A 19,605-nucleotide genomic window follows, 5' to 3' on the forward strand; every position below is an offset into this window, starting at 1 on the left:
ACACCCAGCTAAAAGATTTCCACATAAAAAGGCACTGTAGAGGCCTGTTTTAACACAGAAGCAGCACTAAAAAAGTAGTTGTGTAAATCTAGCAGCATCAGCTATTCACACATAAAGCCTAGCAGACCACAACATATGTATTTTCTTCACAGAAGAGCAACCCAGCCAAAGAGCTGTAAAGACTTTCCTAAGAATTTTTCTCCTGTCTTCTACTTCTCATTGTCCATCAAGAAAGATTCACAAGGGTGTGCAGAACTGGGTTTATCTTGTGCACTCCAGAGGACTGTAAGTATAATGCCATAGGTCTGTAGGCTTACAAGAGTCAAACCAACAGTGCAACTTTCATTACAGGCTGATGGATGACAGAAAGGGAAAACCATATATAGAACAACAACAACAAAACCCTAAGCCTGGAAACTTGTGAAAGTGTAACTTGTGCATCTGGCAACCACTTAAATCCTGCCTCAATGAAACAGACATAATAGGAGAGTTCAGATATATTTAAGTGATCTTACTTCACTACAACAGGTTAAAACAGTCTATATTCTGTAGTAGCCCTTTGTTCACTTGAGATACAAAAATAATAGACATTATCTAGGATTTCACTGCCTATACATAGTGTATATTTTATATTCTTCCAGCCTGGGACTCAACAGACTGCACTGGCTGGGCTGTAAATCTGTATTTACATTCATACATTACAAGTTAGCCAGTGACATTAACTCTAACCCTCCAAAAGAACCCACTACTTGATTAATGTGTTGTGAGGTATCCCTGAACAATAGTGCCTATATTACATCCAAGATTTCTTTAACATGTTCACAACAGGTAGGGCACAGCTGCTATGCAGAATGTTTATAGAGTGTAATTTTGAGGTGCTCTGCAAAGGTTGTCTACCTTCCTATTCAACTATGTTAATGTATATTCAGCTCCTTTAGGACTTTAGGATTCAAAAGCTTTTAATTTGCACACTAACCCCTTTTTCCCTGGGAAGTACATTCTGGCACTGAGACGACTGATCTGCGTATATGTCCAGAAGGAAAGGATGGGCTTCCAGCAAGAGAAGAGGATGAATATCAATTAAAAGCCCTGTCATTCAGGCATACAGTCATTCGGCTTCGTGCAGAGATGCTATCAGCTTCCATGCACATGCCAGGTCTGTGCTTGGGCTGAGAATTAGAGGCAAAGAGGCAGCTCTGCTTGCTTGGAGGAGAGCACTCCCCCGCCCCAGTCCTGGGCACAACCCACTGATGCTGTCTCACCTGCCAGCTGAAACACAAAGGCACCAGCCTATTAGTGCCAGATTTCCCTTTAGAGGCAACAGCCTTCTAGACCTGAGTATAATAACATCAGGAGCCGTGTCACTTTTCTAGGCTGGTCTGTACATAGTGAAGGTGTTTTGCTGTGAAGAACACTTTCCCAGCTGAACACCAGCAAGCCCAATACTCTGCGGGTGGAGTTAATCCCTGTGTTTACACACCAGTGTATGTTTCAAAAGACATTACAAAGGACAAGTTATAAGGATGAACTGACAGCAGCCAAGCAGCCTACTGTGGGATGTGTGGTAAAGATGGGACAGAAAGAGAGCAAGAATACAGACAGAAATGTGGATGCTGCAGAGAATAAAGACCTGCAATGTAAGCAGCCAGGACCTTCCTCTTGACCGCCTCTATGGCATTTCAGTACCCTGAGATCTACTGCCTTTTAGGTCTCTGCAAGGAGGAAAAGGCCTTAGGTTGTATGCCTGTCTAGAGCCAGCTGCTGAGCAGCTCCACCTCCTTACGCCACCCCTGCTGGTGCCATCAGCTGCCTGCTGCCTGCCATCTCGGCCTCAGCTGCCTCTCCAGCCACCCCTCATCTCTCCTTTGCTCTTGCATTTTTTTTGCTACAAGACTACAAGACTACAGGACCACTCTGTTTTCCACCTACTTTATTTCCCTCTTCCTTGCCAGGAAGATCCCAGATAACCCCTGCTCTCCTCTCAGCCTACTGTCCCTCTACAGACACTTCCTGACGTAGTTTTGTTCCCTGACCCTGGCACGCATCAGTCCATGTGAAGCAGGGTTCATGAGTAACTGGCTTAATCGCATTTCCACATCAAAGCTGCTGCATTTGTTTGTGTCTCCTCATAAGCACCGTTGCAGCATATGGATTTTGTACATATTCCTTCAGCTATACATTTTTGTAATCTTGAAATTATGTATGAATATTATATATACGTACTTACGTCTGTCATGCATACAATACTTTCAAGTTACTTTTTGTCTCTTTTCTACCTTAACAATAAAAATGTCATGCAGCAACCAGGTGATAAAAATGCAGCACAAACTGTATCTTACAGTACATTGGCATCTGTGCCAGACATGAACTTCCACTCTGGTTGCTCAGCTGGGCAAGTCAAAAGCTGAGGGACTCACATTGTCTAAATTGCAAGCTTTTTGCTGCTTTTAACACAGTGTGTCTAACAGATCTAATTATTCTGAGTTCAAGTGCTTTGAAATCAACTGTAATTTTAGTCCAGGTACTTAAGGAAGGTGGTGTGCTGAAAACTAACTGATCAGGGCTCATTTTGAATCCAAACCATCTGGAAGGACCTGCCAGTTCCAGCAGAATGGAACTCCTTATGCAATTTGTGCTCTTTGGCACCTCCCCCTATTCAAATTACCCCTGGTCTGAGAATTTTATTTTAACAATTCTCAGTAATTTCAGGTCTAAGACACTCAACTTACCAGTAAAACTGCATCTTGATATCCCTGAAAAATCTCTCTAGAGCAGGCAGGGTGAACTGAGCAAACCAGCATAGCCACCCATCAGCAGTCATGACAATACTTAATTCTGTCTTCAGCTACATTTCTGTGATCTTCTTGTTTTCACAACTTTACTTTCCTCTGGGAACCTCTAGTAGGCTGACTTGGGTCCTAGCAGCTGAAACCAAGTAAAATAATTTTGCTCCAAAAATCTTCAATCTTCTGTCTTGTATTTTCTCAGAGACTGTTGGAGTAACAAAACCTCAAAGCCAGTTTAAGCCAAATTCCAAATTTTCCTTCCAACAATTTTCTTCCACTTCTGTGTTTGATGCCAACACCACCACTTGCACCATGGCTCTCAGGCATGTAACACTTGAAGTTACCTTCCACTACTACTCACTCATCTTAGATACAAGTTTGATCCAAACATTTTCAATTCTTCCCTCTTGATTATTTTTAAGACACAAACTCTACACTTTATCTATGTGGCTACAACTACTCATCTTCCAGAGACACCTCATTATGGCAACTCATTGTGACTTTTTAGCGGAGTCCAAACAGTAAACTTTTGAACGGCATTTTGATTTTTCCATCTCATTGTCCCCCTTCTTTGGTTCCTCTTGTCCAAAAAGGTCAGGCTCAATCTTAGAGGTCAGAGAGTGTAATAACTGTGGAGAATTTGTGTTGCTGTAATGTGGTGAAGGGATGAGGGGTGGAATGTGTGTAAATTGTCCACTGTTGTCAGTGTTGTGATGATGTTACGCTGATTTTGGTGTGGGCAAATTTTTGTTAATGTAAGTGAAGTTTGTGAAGATTGCGTGATGAATGTATGAGAGCTGGGGTTGTTCAGCCTGGAGAAGAGAAGGCGCTGTGGAGACCTTATAGCAACCTTCCAGTACTTAAAGGAGAGATAGGGAGGGACTCTTTGTCAGGGAGTGTAGTGATAGGACAAGGGGTAATGGCTTTAAACTAAAAGAGGGTAGGTTTATATTAGATATAAGGAAGACATTTTTTAATCTGAGGGTGGTGAGGCACTGGCACGAGTTGCCCAGAGAAGCTGTGGATGCCCCATCCCTGGAGATGTTCAAGGCCACGATGGATGGGGCTTTGGGCAGTGTGATCTAGTGGAAGGTGTCCCTGCCCATAGAAGAAGAGCTGGAACTAGATGATCTTTAAGGTCCCTTCCAACCCAAACCATTCTATGATTCTAAGGTTTAATATACATAATAATCCCTGATTATCTGCCTTGACATCAGCTTCCTTGCAGCAAGGCACATCTTGGAAATGTCTTATCTCTATTCCTCTCTTAAATGTCATTGTACTTTTTTCCACATTGCTCTTGAAGGTGTAATCTTACTCCTTCAGCAGACCAAAAAGGGACATGCTACTCTTCCTTCACTTCTCTTCCCTGTTCTTCCTGTGATGCCCACGCAAGACTTGAAACAACTTTTGACAAGCAGTCAGGAAAGGAACAGGACAGAATAAATAGTTCTTTAGCAAAAGTTGTAGACAATCTCTACAAAAACTAGGCATTTTGTACATATCACCTTGTGCTGGGGTTATAAGGCAAGGTGTTGGCAGTGGAGCAATGCAGTGGTGGCCTCTGTGGGAAATGGCCAGGGGCTGTCCCACGTGGACACAGCCAGTTCAAGCTGGCTCTGCAATGGACCCATTGCTGGCCAAAGCTGAGCCAGTCAGCAACACTGATGGTGCCTTGACGATAACATTGAAGAAAGGATGAAAAACACTGCACAGCAGCTTTGAGAAAAAGGAGTGAGGAAAATTTGAGAGAAACAACCCTGAAGACACCAAATCCAGAGAATAAGGAAGGGGAAGAGGTGATCCAGGTGCCAGAGGAGAGATTTCTTTGCAGTGCATGGAGGAGATGATGGTGAAGCAGGTTGTCCGATTCTCTTGTTGCAGCCCATGAAAGATCACAGCAGAGCAGACACCCACACTGTGGATTTGCCCTGCAAGCCCATGGACAGCCAATGCAGGAAAAACATCCTGGCAAGACCTGCAGCCTGTGCTGGAGTAGTCTTTCCTTTAAAGACTGTACCCTGTAGAAAGGACCCATGCTGGAACAGATCTTGAAGAACTGCAGTACATGGGAAATACCCATGTTGCGGCAGTTTGTGAAGGACTGTATCCTGTGGGAGTGAATCCATGCTGAAGCAAAGGAAAAGTGTGAGGAGGAAGGAGCAGCAAAGATGAAGTGTTATGGCCTGACAGCAACTACCATTCCCCATCCCCCTGTGCTGCTCAAGAGGGGAAGATGGGGGAAGGTGTTTTTCAGTTCTGTCTTTGTTTCTTATTATCCTATTTTACTTTTAATTGGCAATAAATTAAATGAAATTAATTCTCACCAAAGTGAGTTTGTTTTTCCGGTAACTGGTTAGTGAACTCCCTGTCTTTATCCTGACCCACAAACTTTTTCATCTTATTTTCTCCCCCTGTCCTTTTGAGGAGTAGGAGGAGTGAGAGAGCAGCACGGTGGGTGCCTGGCAGCCAGCCAAGGTTAACACCCCAGCCACACTCCTTTCCTCTATTATCTTTAGGCAGACTCTGAGCTTTCTGGGTAAGGGTTGTGAATTCCTGTGTGTTTGGACAGAGGGTCCTACTGGAACTGTAACAACTATCTGAAATCTTGTGGTAGTTATAAATGTTCAGAGACAGCTTTGATTGCACAGATGCAGCTGCTTGAAGCCACTTAATTTGGCAAACACATGAAAGAATAAACTTCAAGCAGCTGTAGGTTCTGTAATAATTGAAAATTCACAGGATTACTCAGACAAATTACTTTTACCTAGAGATCTTATGCTTATTCCTTATTTCTCTGTTGTCCACGGTAAGTATCTGTGATTGACTGATCTTGTCCCTAACTATGAGAACAACACCCAGGATGAGGCATGCTGCCGCTGATACCATCTCATGCGTATGGCTGCAGTCCCACTCTGTCGTCGCCATTCCTTAGACTAAACAGCCAGGAAAAACTGAAACGTGCTAACATTTCCTACAAGCTACATCATTGCTTCTGCGTGCGCGTGAAAGGGTTCCACCATCAAGTGACTCTGCCATTTGATGATACTATTCACCCAAGGCTATCTATTTCTGGGCAATGGCCAGAAACCCTTTCAGCTATCAATACATCTCTAGGAAATAGGTTCAAATGACCTTCACATGAACTCCATGCTCCCAACTCGTATGCCTTTGAAGTTTCCAGTTTATCTAGTTTCCAGAATTTTTAACCTCGCTGCACATGAGTCAGTGCATAACTGCTCACTGCCAACTGGAACATGTGTCCTGAACTTGGAAAAACAGACAGATAAAGACAAAATTATGTAGTATCTGTCCATCTGACTAAAGGGGAAAGGGAGTTTTGCCACTTGCTTATTTATTATGTGAGCTACAGTATGATTACCAGTGTGAAACTTGACCCCTTTTGGCCAGTTGCCCCCCAAACTGTGACTGCTACTGGCAATGGAAAGAGCAATGGAAAGATCTCTGAGAATGTAAGATCTTTTACCAAATGGAGTTCTGCCAAGACTCAGGTCACCCGTCTCCCCATCACATCACATCACGTCAAAACAGACTCTAAGCCCTGAGTTCCAAAGTACAGCTGAGTCAAACCAAAAAGCCCACATGCTTCCCCAACACATCCGTTCCATCCACATGCCACTCAAGTGTTTCGGAACATACTATTTTCCAGAACTTTTTGTAAGTTCTCTGGAACTTAAAATACTGCACTTGAGGATCTACCATGCAACAGAGTAACTTTTGCTCCCACAACATACAGGAACTAGAATTGAATTTCTCAGCTGTGCTCCAAGACTCCAAACTGACATTTGTACCTTAAAGCAGCAACTGATTGATCACCATCTTTGACAGAGACAGTGAAATTTCAGAGGAACAAAAAACCTGTGAAATGCTTGAGTTGACACTTAAATTCATCTGGCTTTTTTCTTTTCCATATTACATTTACTTTGTGCAAATATTTGGCTGACCAAACTTGACCACTTCTAACGGGGGAAACTTCAAGTTTTCCTATCTGAAATACTTACAGAGAAGAATGATTTCCTTTGGCATACATACCAAAAATTGGGTGATTTCACCCAGCTATCTCTCATCTATTCCAGCATAATTATTACCATGCTACATCAGCATCTTTATGTTCTAAGAGCAAAACCTGTTCCAGCAGGGAAGATTAATAGTTTTGATAGAAAAATCCATTTAACAAAAATAAAAATGACAGCAGAATGAACAATTTGAAGCAATAACTAAATCTGAAAATCTGTTTAGCTTTTTGAAAATACCCATAAACAGGGAGAAAATTACTGGTGGAAATGTTGTTTAGGTGCTGTTTACTTCTCTGTCTTTCATGACATTGAGTTTCAAATGCTTTGGGTGCAATAGCTGGGATATTATGCAATTAGGTTAGAGGTGGTAGGATCACTGTTGATTTGAAGGGTGAGTAATTAGCAACATGTTCAAAGCCACTGAAGTCTATAAGCCAGGAGTTATTCACGGATACAACATTAAAAAATAGTGAAATCTATTAACGCCCATCAAAATGAGTGATGCATCTTCAAGGAGTGACATTTGTCATGAGGACTTTCAAATGCATCCGCTTTGACCAGGACAAAATGGCCATCAACATTAACAACACAGAAACAGAATTTCAAAGCCAGTGTTATTAGAGAAACTAAACCTGTAGTGAAGTCGGGTGTTACATTTCTACCTTTTTGCTCTTTAAAACTCCTGCACTGAGCTCTGGTCACTAATTACAAAACCCAAGTGGGTGTGGTGCTCTAATTTAACAAGTGGAAGCTCAATTGAATGATAGCTAATAATAGTATACCAAATAATCATTTCTTTCCATAGATCACAATTTGCTAATAATGAAGATTGCAGTCATTTTAACTTGATCTCTTAGGTATGTCTTGACTTGGCCAAATCAGCGAAGTCCAGAAATACTTGAGCTAGCTCTAGTGCTAAAATAATTCTAGCTATAAGAACAAAGAGCGACTTTTAAGCTAACTGGGTAAGTTAACCCCTTCAGATCTTAGTGTGAGACTAAGATCTAAATCCCAAAGTACCTTGGGCAACACTACAATGTCCTAGAAGGAAGGACATGGGTATGTGCCCGGAAGATATACCCGTAATTTCACTGTGCTTTGGTGCTTGGGATACTTGCTTTGTGTCTCATTAATCAATTTATATTTGTCAATTACAAGAAGCATTTTATTGTGAACTGAAATAAAGACAAACTGTGATTTTTCCACTGCACTTAGTTTTATAGATCACTAATCATAATCTGATACACTAGGAGCTAGCAGTCTGGTTACTTCTATCAGTATTTTTTTTCTGCTTTATGTTCAATAACTAAAGTTACTTTTCAAAAATACATTTGAAAACAGATAGATAATATATGTAGAAGTTGTTACAACAACAACAAAAGGTAACTGCCAGATACATAGTCCTTAAAACATAGTCTTCAAACATCTTTGCATTTTTTTTTATCTTCCCTTAAGATTTATGTTGCCTGATACATCTAGAACCTAGAAATTACATAAAAAGCTTTGAAAAGATAGGTAAATAAAACTGTGTCATTTATAATAACCCCAGATCATGATCTGTGCTTTTTCAGGTGAGTGTGTTGGGCAGAAAACACTTTGTTGCTCCTACCCAAACACCTCCTCCCATAGCTGACAAACATCAAATTCGTTGCATTCATTTTTGTAACCAAAATGCACACCTTGCCTCAGAGCAAATACCAGCATACAGACATCAAGGGTCTTTGTTATTAGTATGCTGCAGATGTGTATTTTTGTATTTCAGAAAGTGCTAATGCTTCTGATGACAAACAGATTTCTATTGCATGTCCTACATCTAGCACCCAACAACTGTGACACACAGACTCACAAGACACTTGAAAATTAGGAAGAGAAAAGCAAAGTGAGACAGAAACTGAAAGAAGATAACAATTATTAGTGTAATTTGCAAGAGACAAGGTCATTGTGGGATTCTCCTCAGTCTAAGGAGATTCTGTATTTAAAAGTGCAGATCTCTTAAAGTACACTCAGCATTTACATCTTCACTATCACTAGGTTTCTTGGAGGGTTGTTTTATACCATCGTTCATCACTGGAAAATACGGCCTGATGTGCAAACAGTAAAACATTGACCAAAATCATCCTGTAAAATAAGGACTCATTTCAACACATGAGAATTCCTTTACAGTACTGCAAGAAGCTTAAGCAAATTTTAGTCTACTTCTGAAAAGACTCATTACTTGCCCAGATGTGTGTCCTCTGCCTCAGCACTGTACTACATTATGAGGGGTTCTCCTTTCAGAGGAGTTCCTCACAGCTCGCCTTTCACTGTCCTTTCAGAACACCTTCACCTTGCAGCTGCCTAGTTTCTGCTCTGTGTGACACGGTGTTGCACTGATGGAAAGTATATTTCACCTTTTCACTTCTTCGCTGAGAAGAAGCCGGTAAGGGGTTAAACTGAAAGTACTATGTCCTGCCTCCGCAGCTCAAGGATTAATTTGATCATTCTTCAGGGATTCCCTCTTGTATGAGTCACTGTTAAGACAGACTCCCCACTCAAGGAGGCCAGGATAATGCCATTCCTCCAGAGATTACAACAGCTGAGGGCCTGCCCTGAAGACTGAGAGCTTGGGACTCATGCTTGGAAAAACATTCAGCATACCACAATGCGCTCAGCAGACTTAAAGAAATTATTCAGACAGAAGGAAAAAAAAAAAAGGAACCAAAAGCCAAACAAAAAGTGTTCTCAAGCTCTCTGCATTAACCAATTAAGTATGCAGACTAGCATGAATTAGACGAGCTCACAGAGACTTGCCTCCTAGCTTGGGGACTCTGCCTAAATAAGGACTGAAGACATGAGATCTTGTAGTATAGTGCTTACATTTTCTATAAAGGATATTTTCTCCTTATGAGTGCAATTATTCCTGTGATCCTTTACTTTGTAATAGCTGTATTTGGCTGTTACCCACTAGGAACGTGATTAACATTTCGAATTCAAAAACAAAAGCAGCAACAGAGGCAAAACTAATGAATGTCTCCAGCTAATCACAGAAGTTCATAACCAGCTTTCTAAAAGAAAGAGGAACTATGCTGCTGTTCCTTCTCTAGGCCTATTTTCATAGACATGGAATAGCTGAAGGGGAAAGAAACACTCTTGCATTTTCAGAAGTGAAGGTTGGTAATGCTTTTTCATTTCTCATTAGGGTAACTCTGCCCCGAAATTGAGCTGGAGCTTTCTCTCACTCAGACAATGATGCACCATGCTTGTTTGTTTCAAATGCATCAAGCTGTGTTAGGCAATGTAGCAGACAACTCATCACAGAGGCCCTAGAAATTGCTCAGTTGGGATTCACCAGCGAAATTCCTTTTTGAGCCATTCCTCGTGACACAATTGCTTTATGAATCAGTAGCTGGGCAGCTGGGAGACTTATGTAGGCTGAGCAGTTCCTGAAGATGCTTTCAACTATAAAGGCTCAGCCTCTGTCAGTGTACTTCCATGCAGCAGGCACCACCCTGCAACTGCACCAAATCTGCTGTGATACCACTAAAACTAGGCAGGCACAGCTTCAGATCAGATCCGTACTAGTGACTTAATGATAGTGTTTACTCTCCACTGACTGGCTCCTGCAGTGTTTCCAACCACTTCATGTCCAGGGTCAGGGGGAAGCATCCAAGGAGATCTCCGACAATGCTTTCGTGTAGAGGAGACACTCCTGCATGGGTCCATCATATGACCCCGTGCACCCAAGCAGTTCACCCCCTGGGTTTTTGAGAGCGATGGGCAAAGCCTTTGATCATTTCCTTCCTCATCAGCACACCCAGAATGCAACTACACACTTCATTTACATACAACCGGCATTTCTCACAATTTTTAAAAAATGTTGCATGTATGTGTATGTTTCCTCTATCTGCATGCTGCCTTTGTGCAGTCTCACATTCCTTTTCTTGAGGGAGATACGATACCAAGTCAGGACCCTGCCGGGAAACTCCGCTCGTTCCCCGGGAGCTGAGTGGGCACCCTGGGAGAGGGTCTCTGCTCGCAGGGAGGCCCGACAGGGCGCGCTGTCACGGCCGGAGGAGCGCCCAAGACGCTTTAAAGTTCAGGGCGGGTTTTCAGCCAGCAGCTGAGGAATCCACGGTGTGAGCCAGCGCCACGGAAACCCTTTCCAAAACAAGACTCAAAACTGCCCTTAACTATCTCATTTCAGAGCCTGACTCAGGCTCGCAGCCTGCACCCCGCTGCAGGGGTGCACACACGAGTGACGGCGTGTGACACACACACCTCTGGCCCGAACCTGCGTGACAGCCCGGGGGGGTCCCGAGGGGGACCCGGCTGCCCAAGGCTGCCACCACCCTGCCGGGGGTCCCACCGGGGGTCCTGACAGCCCACGACTGTCTGCCTGCCACTGCACCTGCTGCAGAGTGGGTGAAACATTCAGAAGAAAATGTGACCACAGCGATGATGCTGTCCCCATTTGGCTGAGATTTTAAAACGGGGGGAAAAAAAGGGAGATGCGAATCTAGTTTGAAAAGGCATACCTGGTGCTTTCTCCACAAAGATGACTTTGGAGTCTTGCAGAAAGTTATGGCCGGTCAGGATCATTTTTTTCCCTCCAATAACAGGAAAGCTGTCGGTGCTTTGCTTCTCCACCAGAGGCAGTTCTTGGGCAGATCTCTGAGCTGGAAAGTTATAAGAAAAAAAAAAAAAAGGCAACCACAAACACAAACACACACACAAAAAATTAAATACTGCATCAGTGAGAGCCTTAATGCTTACAATCCTTACCCTTGTAAGATAAACTGAGTTTGATATAGAAAAGGTTTGCAGGAAACACGTTTGGTTTTCAAGCACCTTGGTCATAAGCTGTCAAATATAGAAGTACAATTCAAAAGGCTGACAAAAAAAACCCACAAACAACCAAAAAAAACCCAACAAGCTGTTTAAAACTTACCTTGATCTGTACTGTACCAAAAAGCATATTTTTTGTTTTTGTTTATTTATTTTTATTTTTAATTAATTTATTTTTTAAAATATTTGTTTAAAATTATTTATTTTAAAATAAACACTTTATTTAAAATAAATTTTAAAATAAATAAATAAAATTTAAAATTCTGTCTCTGAGACATAAAATAATGCTTTGTCTATCACATATACGCCATGTGCTTACAAGGCACGAGAACAAGACCATCCATGTCCAAAATGCATTTCAGTCACTACAACTGTGTTTTCAATTCTTCAAATTGTCTTTCACTGGAAACCATGGGCCTCACAGTACAGCAAAAGTTCACAGCTTAGAAAGCCTATTTCACCCCCAACTGCAACACAGAGTGAACATGGCTGTACTTCAAGGGATGACGTGACATTTTATCCAGCTTACATGGTTCCTCCCGGTGTCACATGCACTAAGAGATGCATGAAAATTTTGGCACCAGCTTATTCCACATTCTGCACTGGAAATAACACTAGCACTTTTTTTTTTTTCTTTCTCCTTTTTTTCTGCTCCTTTGAGGAGGCATGTACCATACTTTTGCTCATTACACAGTCCTCAAAACTTCAAGTCACTGATACAAATCCAATCATCTTTATATTTATCAGCCTCCTGAGCTTGGCATATTTGGATGGGCAGTTCAGGGTGTATTCAAACTTAGCCTTATCCTGCTATATAATAGTTGAAAAAGTCTGATGAGCTTCAACAGCAGCAGGATGAAACCATGACCCCTCTTTTTTTTTTTTTTTTTTTGCTTTGCTTGTTAACCCAGAACTTGCCCTTGAATAAGAGTTTAGCTTGAAAATGAAAAAAAGGGAAAATTATTCATCTCATACATATCCTGGTCAGAAGACAGAGCTTTATGCCTGTCTACGTGTTACAGGTATGGAGGCTTTAGTATTCTTCAGAATAACATTATAATATTTTAATGTATGATAAGATATAAGATCCCTTCCCACCAACAACACTCATTTGTCCGTTTAAATGAATGACTGTGAAGGAGGGAAACTATAACTGTTGATATAACAGCACTATCCTTTCCTACATTTGACTCTCTTGCAGAATTGGACTACTGGAGTGGCAGCAGTGCTACCACACACAAAAGGATGGAGTACTGTCACTGATCTGAAAGTCACTGTCTTTGCTAGAGGAATGCAGAGATGCTCTTTCCTGTAGCTTCTCTATTAACAATCCATGAAAAAGCACCATGCTTCCAAGAGACCAAATTTTGACATGCTCCAAGACTATCCAGACACATCATATGGGATTCCAGCCTGGCAACGATGCAGGGACAAGCATGGGTATAGCCCCCCAGCATCTGCTGAGCTGAGGGATGGTTGAGCTTTCTTCCCCATCCCCTGCACTCCCAGTCCCCAGAGCTCACCTCCAACATACCTCCTGGACACGAAGTTGTTCCCTGCCCTGGCTGCATCAGAAAGATCCACTTCATCAAAATCAACTCCCCATAGGGCAGAAAGCAACTGGAGGTGCGTCAAGGATAGTAGCCTGAGGGAGGACGGCCTTCCCTCAAGGGGAAGTGAGGAGCAGCCAGGGGCTGGCATGCACTGCAGTTCATACCCCTCGGGATGTGCATGGAGTGGGAGGACTGCTACAAATTGCATGCTGGTTTAGTGGGACAAACGGATGTAGCCAGGGAGGGCTATACCAATGAATAAGCATCTGGCCTTTTGTCTCCTAATCTGAATCAAAAAAAATTAAAAACCTTTGTCTGTCCATCCAGGTGACCAAAACAGCAATGGCAGATAGATTGAAATTCAGTTTTCACCACTTATGCAGGAGTGTTAAAACTACACGAAGCTAATTGATTTTGTTTTGTGTATGCACACGTGGCAGGCTGAGGAGGCTTACGGACCAAGAATGGTATAGGTGTCTTTGGAGCATGCACCAGTGTATCTGATAAAAAGCAGTCTGGTCAATCAAAGAGACCCCAGTACGGAAACTTGCTTTCTGGAGGTTTTCTGAAGCCACAGGCAGCTTGTACCAATGTGTCAGCTGTAGTGTATTGCTAGCTCCTCATCAAAGAGTTAGGGTTTTGTTTGCTGTTTTTTTGCTTTATGTTTGGGAGAGAGAGAGTGACTAGGACATGATAGCTGTTTTCCAGAACTACAAGTCCTGTCAGGTCTACCGTTAGTTGAACAGCACTCTATTTTTGTTTCAAGTGCATTCTTCCCTATAAAAAGATAAATGCACAAAGCGACACATTTTTTCTAAGACAAAGGTATCTTGTTTTCAATATAAAATATGTGGTTTTGAAAAGCAGAGCAAGGTCCACCGATTAGACAGGTACAGCAAAACCAATGTTTTGCATGTCGGTGGACAAAGGCTGCATGTTGGGTGGCGCAATAGCTGGCAGGAGAAAGATGTCTGTTGTTACTTACAGCACTCGATGGGGTTGGAAGCTACTTGCAGAGAGAGGGTCCTCCCATTGGACTGCGGGATGTGAACTCGGAAGACCAACCGCACGCGTGTGTTCTTCCGCCCAATGTCTGTTTCTCCCTTCCGCAGCTCAATGTCAGAGTTTCTGAGCTTTAATATTCCAGCACAGTCGATGCTATCCAAAAGGAAACACAGAGCAATTCAATTCATTTCAAGCAGACTTCAGAAAGACACAAGCGTGCAGTTTCCTCCTCTCCTGTACATCTTTCTTAAAATTATGTGCCAGACACAGCCCCATGACCAGGCTAAAGGGAGCAGACTTCATGAAGTCCAGTACTTACATCCAGAAGTAGCTTAGTTCAGGTTATCAACATTAATGCATACTAGCTGCAGTTAAGCACACAAATTTAGGATGTTACTTCAATTGCCAAATGAAATAATCTAAAAGATCCTCCCTCCCCAACACACCCTGTAAGGATGGAGCTTACAGATTAACTGAAGACCAAAGAAATAGCGAGATTAAGGAAGTCCATGGGATGCGACAGTAGTACACAAAGCGTTACTAACCTAGAATGCAGGCATACTTACCTGTTACAGCTAATTTGGATAAAAATATCCCATGATTTTTATTCTAGGGCAAAGTCCTGAAAACGCTTATTAATGAGCATAGCTCTCACTGAGTCTGTCCTACTGTCAACATGTTTGTATTTGAATGAACTGGAAGGACTCCCAAGCTGAGCATGGAGCTGAAGCTCTGAATGAAAAAAACTAAATCCAGGGTTCTCTCTCCACATTAGGAAACCCTCTTTTTTTTTTTTTGTCATCGAGAACTGTTACTATTTAAGACCTCTCTTGCTCCTATTTTTTAGTTTTGGTTTTCTTGTGGATGAGTCAGAATTTTTGTCAAAGCAAATTCCAATAGAAGAAGTTCACAGAACAAAAGATATATAAACACACACACTCAAAAACCCACTGCAAAAATACGTCTGCTTTGGCCACGGCTACAAAGCCCACATGGCAACTTCTTCTGGGTACTGGTCTCTGGCATGCATTTTATTGCATTGAATATGCATAGTTTAATTTCATTTTGCATTCAAAGAGTTTAACTCCCCCTCTAGACCTTTGAAGCTCTGTTCTAAAGTAAACTGCAAACAAGAACTATGGTAGCCTGGTTTTGATGTGCATTTTTTCTAAAGTATGGATCTCAGAGTAACAAAAAGGTCCTTGCTGATACGATCATAGGAACTAATAAATGTATTAAAGCTTCTCAATATTAGCAGAGGAAGCCAGAAGAATTATGAAATATTTGTACATATGTCAAAATTCTACACATATTAGTTCAGACTCTATAAGGTTCAGAAGAGACAAAGCACGTAAATTTAGACTTGCAAGGTCATGGATATTAAAATCTGAAATCAATAGGAGTAGTTAAATATGCAAAAGTTAAAATGTTCTGATGAGCTTCAGTGTTTTGCTGAATCAAGGCCTAAATACACAAAGTATCTGTGAGAAAAGTCCTTGGCTCTAAATTTCGATTCATTGTTAGCACTACATGAGGTTTCAGACTACTGACATGTAAGGCGTATATATGCCAAAGCATTGTTTGTGGTTCTTGAGAGAACTCTACTATGATCTGGCATGCGTGTCATAAAAATATTCAGCTTGGCTCCGGAATTGGGTGACTCCAGAACTGTGTGACTACCTTTACTCTACAGAGAAGATGATAGAAACAATAATAATGTTCCCAGGCGGCCAAAAATATTATTCACTCCGGATAAAAAAAAAGGCCAAATAAATTTTTTGTGGGTACAAATTGGTGAAATTTCAATAACCTCAATGGATCTGTGCCAACTTACAATGACAGAAAATGAGGCCAATTATTTTGCTGGTTTGTCATGACTTTAAACACAATGAAGTGACAGAGGTCCTCAGTTCTTGAGTGATCACCCTAATTCTGGCTGGGAAAGCAGTTAACCACATTCTAGCTCTTCTATTTACATGATGAACTCTAGTGCATGTTGTACATGACACTGCAAACTAGCTTCTAATAACTGCTACGTGCAGAATGGCTTCAGGTGTATGATACCATTTTTCACTACATTAAGATGCAGAAAACTGTATGAATAACAAGGAGTGAAACCGTGGTTTTAGAAAGCTCCCTGGGATTTTCCCATGGTCTTTGTTGTGGTGGGGCCAGATTTCCGGCTTGCTTTCTGTCTGTTTACCTACCTATCTTTCTACCTGCCTATAAATACACACAAACATGCATGCATCTCTATATAAATCTGCATATACACACATTTATGCACACACCAATAGATGAACATGCACACAAGCACATACAAATTCCTCCCACAGCAGGTAACACAGAGAAGGGTTACAATCATTTGAATGAGGGGTGGAGAGGGGAGGAGATGAAATCATATGGAGCGTCTCATGTATGTTACATATGCAGCAGGATATTTGACACTTTATTCACAATCTTATAATAAAATTTACCTGTGTGGAATGGACCTATGGGTCACTTAATGAACACTCAGACTCCTATTAATTCAGTTCTTAGATGGAGGTGTTTGCTTTCCTGCACAGGACTAAACCAGTTTAGTAACTGCAATCTGTAAGTTTATTCACCTTTCCTCCTTTTTTTGAAAGTTTTGCTTCTAAACAAATGCCATTGACAAATGCTGATTTTTATTACATAAGAAATAAGAATAGTTTTATTTGTCTTGAAAAAGGTTAGGTTACTTGGAAATGGCCTCTAAGAGATTCCATTGACATCCAAAGATAAATTTTAATAGGCCCTGTTCCTTGTGCTAGCACGTACAGGAGTAAGAGGTGTCATATTTAGAAACTAAATGCAGGAGCTGAGGTAGGAGATATTTAGAGCTTGGTAACTGAGATACTTATTTTAAATGGCAAATAAGCACATTGGCTGAAACTCTAGAATGAAAGCAATCAGTTGTCATAAATATTTGCGAAGTTCATTTTGTTGTTAAGCTGATGAGGGGCAGTTTGTCCTGGCAAAGCTATGAAAACCTACTACTACTGAGAGAAATTAAAAAAAAAAAAAGACTGGACAAGAAAAATAGTGTATTTAAAAAAAAAACAGAACTAACCAACCAACCAACCAAAAAAAAACAAACAAACACAAAACAAAACAGAAGAAAATAAGTGGGGAGACCAGGAGGAAACTGCTAAGCTGTCAGATACAGTATCTGGGTCTTACATTGCTCTCATGTTGTTCTCTGGAAGAAGTGGAATTTCCAAGACTTTGGTGTTTGAAAGTATTGTTTCGTGGCTGGTGGTGGAAACGGTCTTCCCGTGATTCGGTGAACTTGGTAGAAAGCATGGGGTCGCAGCAGGCGGTCGTCTGCAGTCCCAATGAACAGCTGTAGCGTGAGCGGCTCGCTTTCTAAGTAACCATGTAGCTGGCAAGAGAACAGAAAACGCCCACTGAGCACCATGCACATAAACTGCTAGGAATCAATTAAATTTTTATAAGCAGGAGAGCCTAATTCAAGGAGAGAACTTGTGACAGGTGCTATGTGTTAAGCTCCCCCCTTCAATTTTTCCTGTAACGTAATATTGGTACAATAAAAAGGTGCACTCAGAAAATGTCTCATTATCCTAGAAGACCTGAGGCACTTTAGATGGGGTGAACTTGTGAGCACTCCTGCTACGTCCACAGAAAACTTCGCATAAATTCTGTTGCAGAGTTTGGCAAAAAAAACCAACAATGAAGTCAATGTTCCCCCACAGTACGGAGAGAGGGTGGCAAAGCCAATGGAGTTTGCAAGTGGAAAGGAGCAAAACTCATACACCTATGAGCTTCCTGGGTTGTCCCACATGCAGAGCAGGCTGCTGCTCAGGACACCTTCGCTCATTAACTGTTTTTCACGCTGGTAAATACTGCCTGGAACAGAATGGAGACAGATCGTGCGTACACGAATCGTTGCACCGTGTGTGTCAAATACTTGTTATAATCACACAGAAATCTCATTGAAGCTACAGGGCCTAACTTGAACCTCATGCACGTTAGTTACAGTGACTGCTCTGATGCCAACAAGAGTTATTCCTGCTACATGCCAAAGCAGAAGCAGGGCCTGACCTCATCCTGCCCCCTGTCAGTTTGCTGCCCTGAAGAAGCCACTCTGGGTTTACACTGGTGCAAAGGAGGCCACAGCCCAATGTGTGTCTGGGGACAGCAGACAGGCACCAGAGTGAGCCCTGCACATCCTGCTCCTTTGTCATTAGCATCTGGCTGCAGTAAAGCCCAGGACATGAAAGCTCATGGAGCCTGTCAGACTGGCAGATGAGGAGGGTACAGAATGGGAGGAAGCTCCCAATTGCATACACCTGCTCCAGCACCTGGCTAAAACTGACAGGCACGTGGCAAGCCAGAGCTGGTGATGGCTCATGCCACCATGCTGTGCCAGGGGAGCCTGCCACTGCATACAGAACGTGCCCCAGGCAGGCAAAGAGGTTTTATGCCTTCCTCTCACTCAGGCCTCTGGCCTACCCTTGCTGCTGCCCAAGGCAGGCCTGCCATGCCTCTGCTCCAGCTAGCTGGGCCTGGCAGCTCCAGCCTTTGCAGCAAGCCATGGTGCTGGCAGCCATGACACAGAGCTCACAGCACCCAGGAGCCACAGCCCTCAACCTCCTCTGTCACCGGCACTTGTACACAAGTCCAAAGCTACATAAAGCTGAAAGCCAGTGGTGAAACCCGTATCAAATGTTGCTGATATTTGTATTCTGCTTGCTTTCACTCTCCTTAAATCTTAAGAGGTCATTTGTATCTTCATAATAATGTAAGATCTATCTCTCCAGGGTATTTTAACACCTGGAGACATTTTAACACGTTTTAGTATCTGGCAATGGGGATTCTATTAAGGACAAAGATCTCAAATCATTTATACTCCTTGAGCATGGCAAGATTCTGGCGGGTCCAAGCACAAGCACAAAGCCTTCATGCTGCTATCAAATAAGCTGACAGCAACAGGAATGCACAATGGTAATTTTTCAGATGCTAAGGAGACTAATATGAGAGCAAGGAGGGACACTGTGACTATGAACATCTTCCCATCACCAGTCAGGTGTATTGCAGATTTTTCACCCCATGCTTTGGCCAGAATAGCCAAAAGGAAAACAGAAATGCTTTGTTTAACTTGATGTAACAATTTTTACGTTCTTATCCAAAATGTGGATGCCAGAAGGGCATGGACAGGAGGGGACTCGCTTCCAGCTCTACAGTACTTTATCAGATCTGCATTGTTCAGACCATGCAAACCCAGCTTGCAGCAGGGGTGGGCAGGCTGCGCTCCATTTTCCATATCAGCATTGTCAAATTGAAAACACATTAGTGGTAGTTTGAAAATCTGACTTTTCAACTTGCTCCTGTGTCATTCCCTTCCCCCAGCTTTCT

General features: G+C 42.2%; 1 protein-coding gene across 1 annotated transcript in view; it reads right to left on the reverse strand.

Moving 5' to 3' along the window:
- Window positions 1-19,605, reverse strand: part of NFATC1 (nuclear factor of activated T cells 1) — a 120,148-nt gene that overhangs the window by 55,920 nt on the left and 44,623 nt on the right. The window contains 4 exon segments of the mRNA XM_050708932.1: window positions 11,338-11,478; window positions 14,186-14,358; window positions 17,410-17,506; window positions 17,509-17,611. Coding sequence (XP_050564889.1) covers window positions 11,338-11,478; window positions 14,186-14,358; window positions 17,410-17,506; window positions 17,509-17,611 — 514 coding nt within the window.

Source organism: Cygnus atratus, chromosome 2 (assembly GCF_013377495.2).
Source record: "Cygnus atratus isolate AKBS03 ecotype Queensland, Australia chromosome 2, CAtr_DNAZoo_HiC_assembly, whole genome shotgun sequence".
NCBI lineage: Eukaryota > Metazoa > Chordata > Aves > Anseriformes > Anatidae > Cygnus > Cygnus atratus.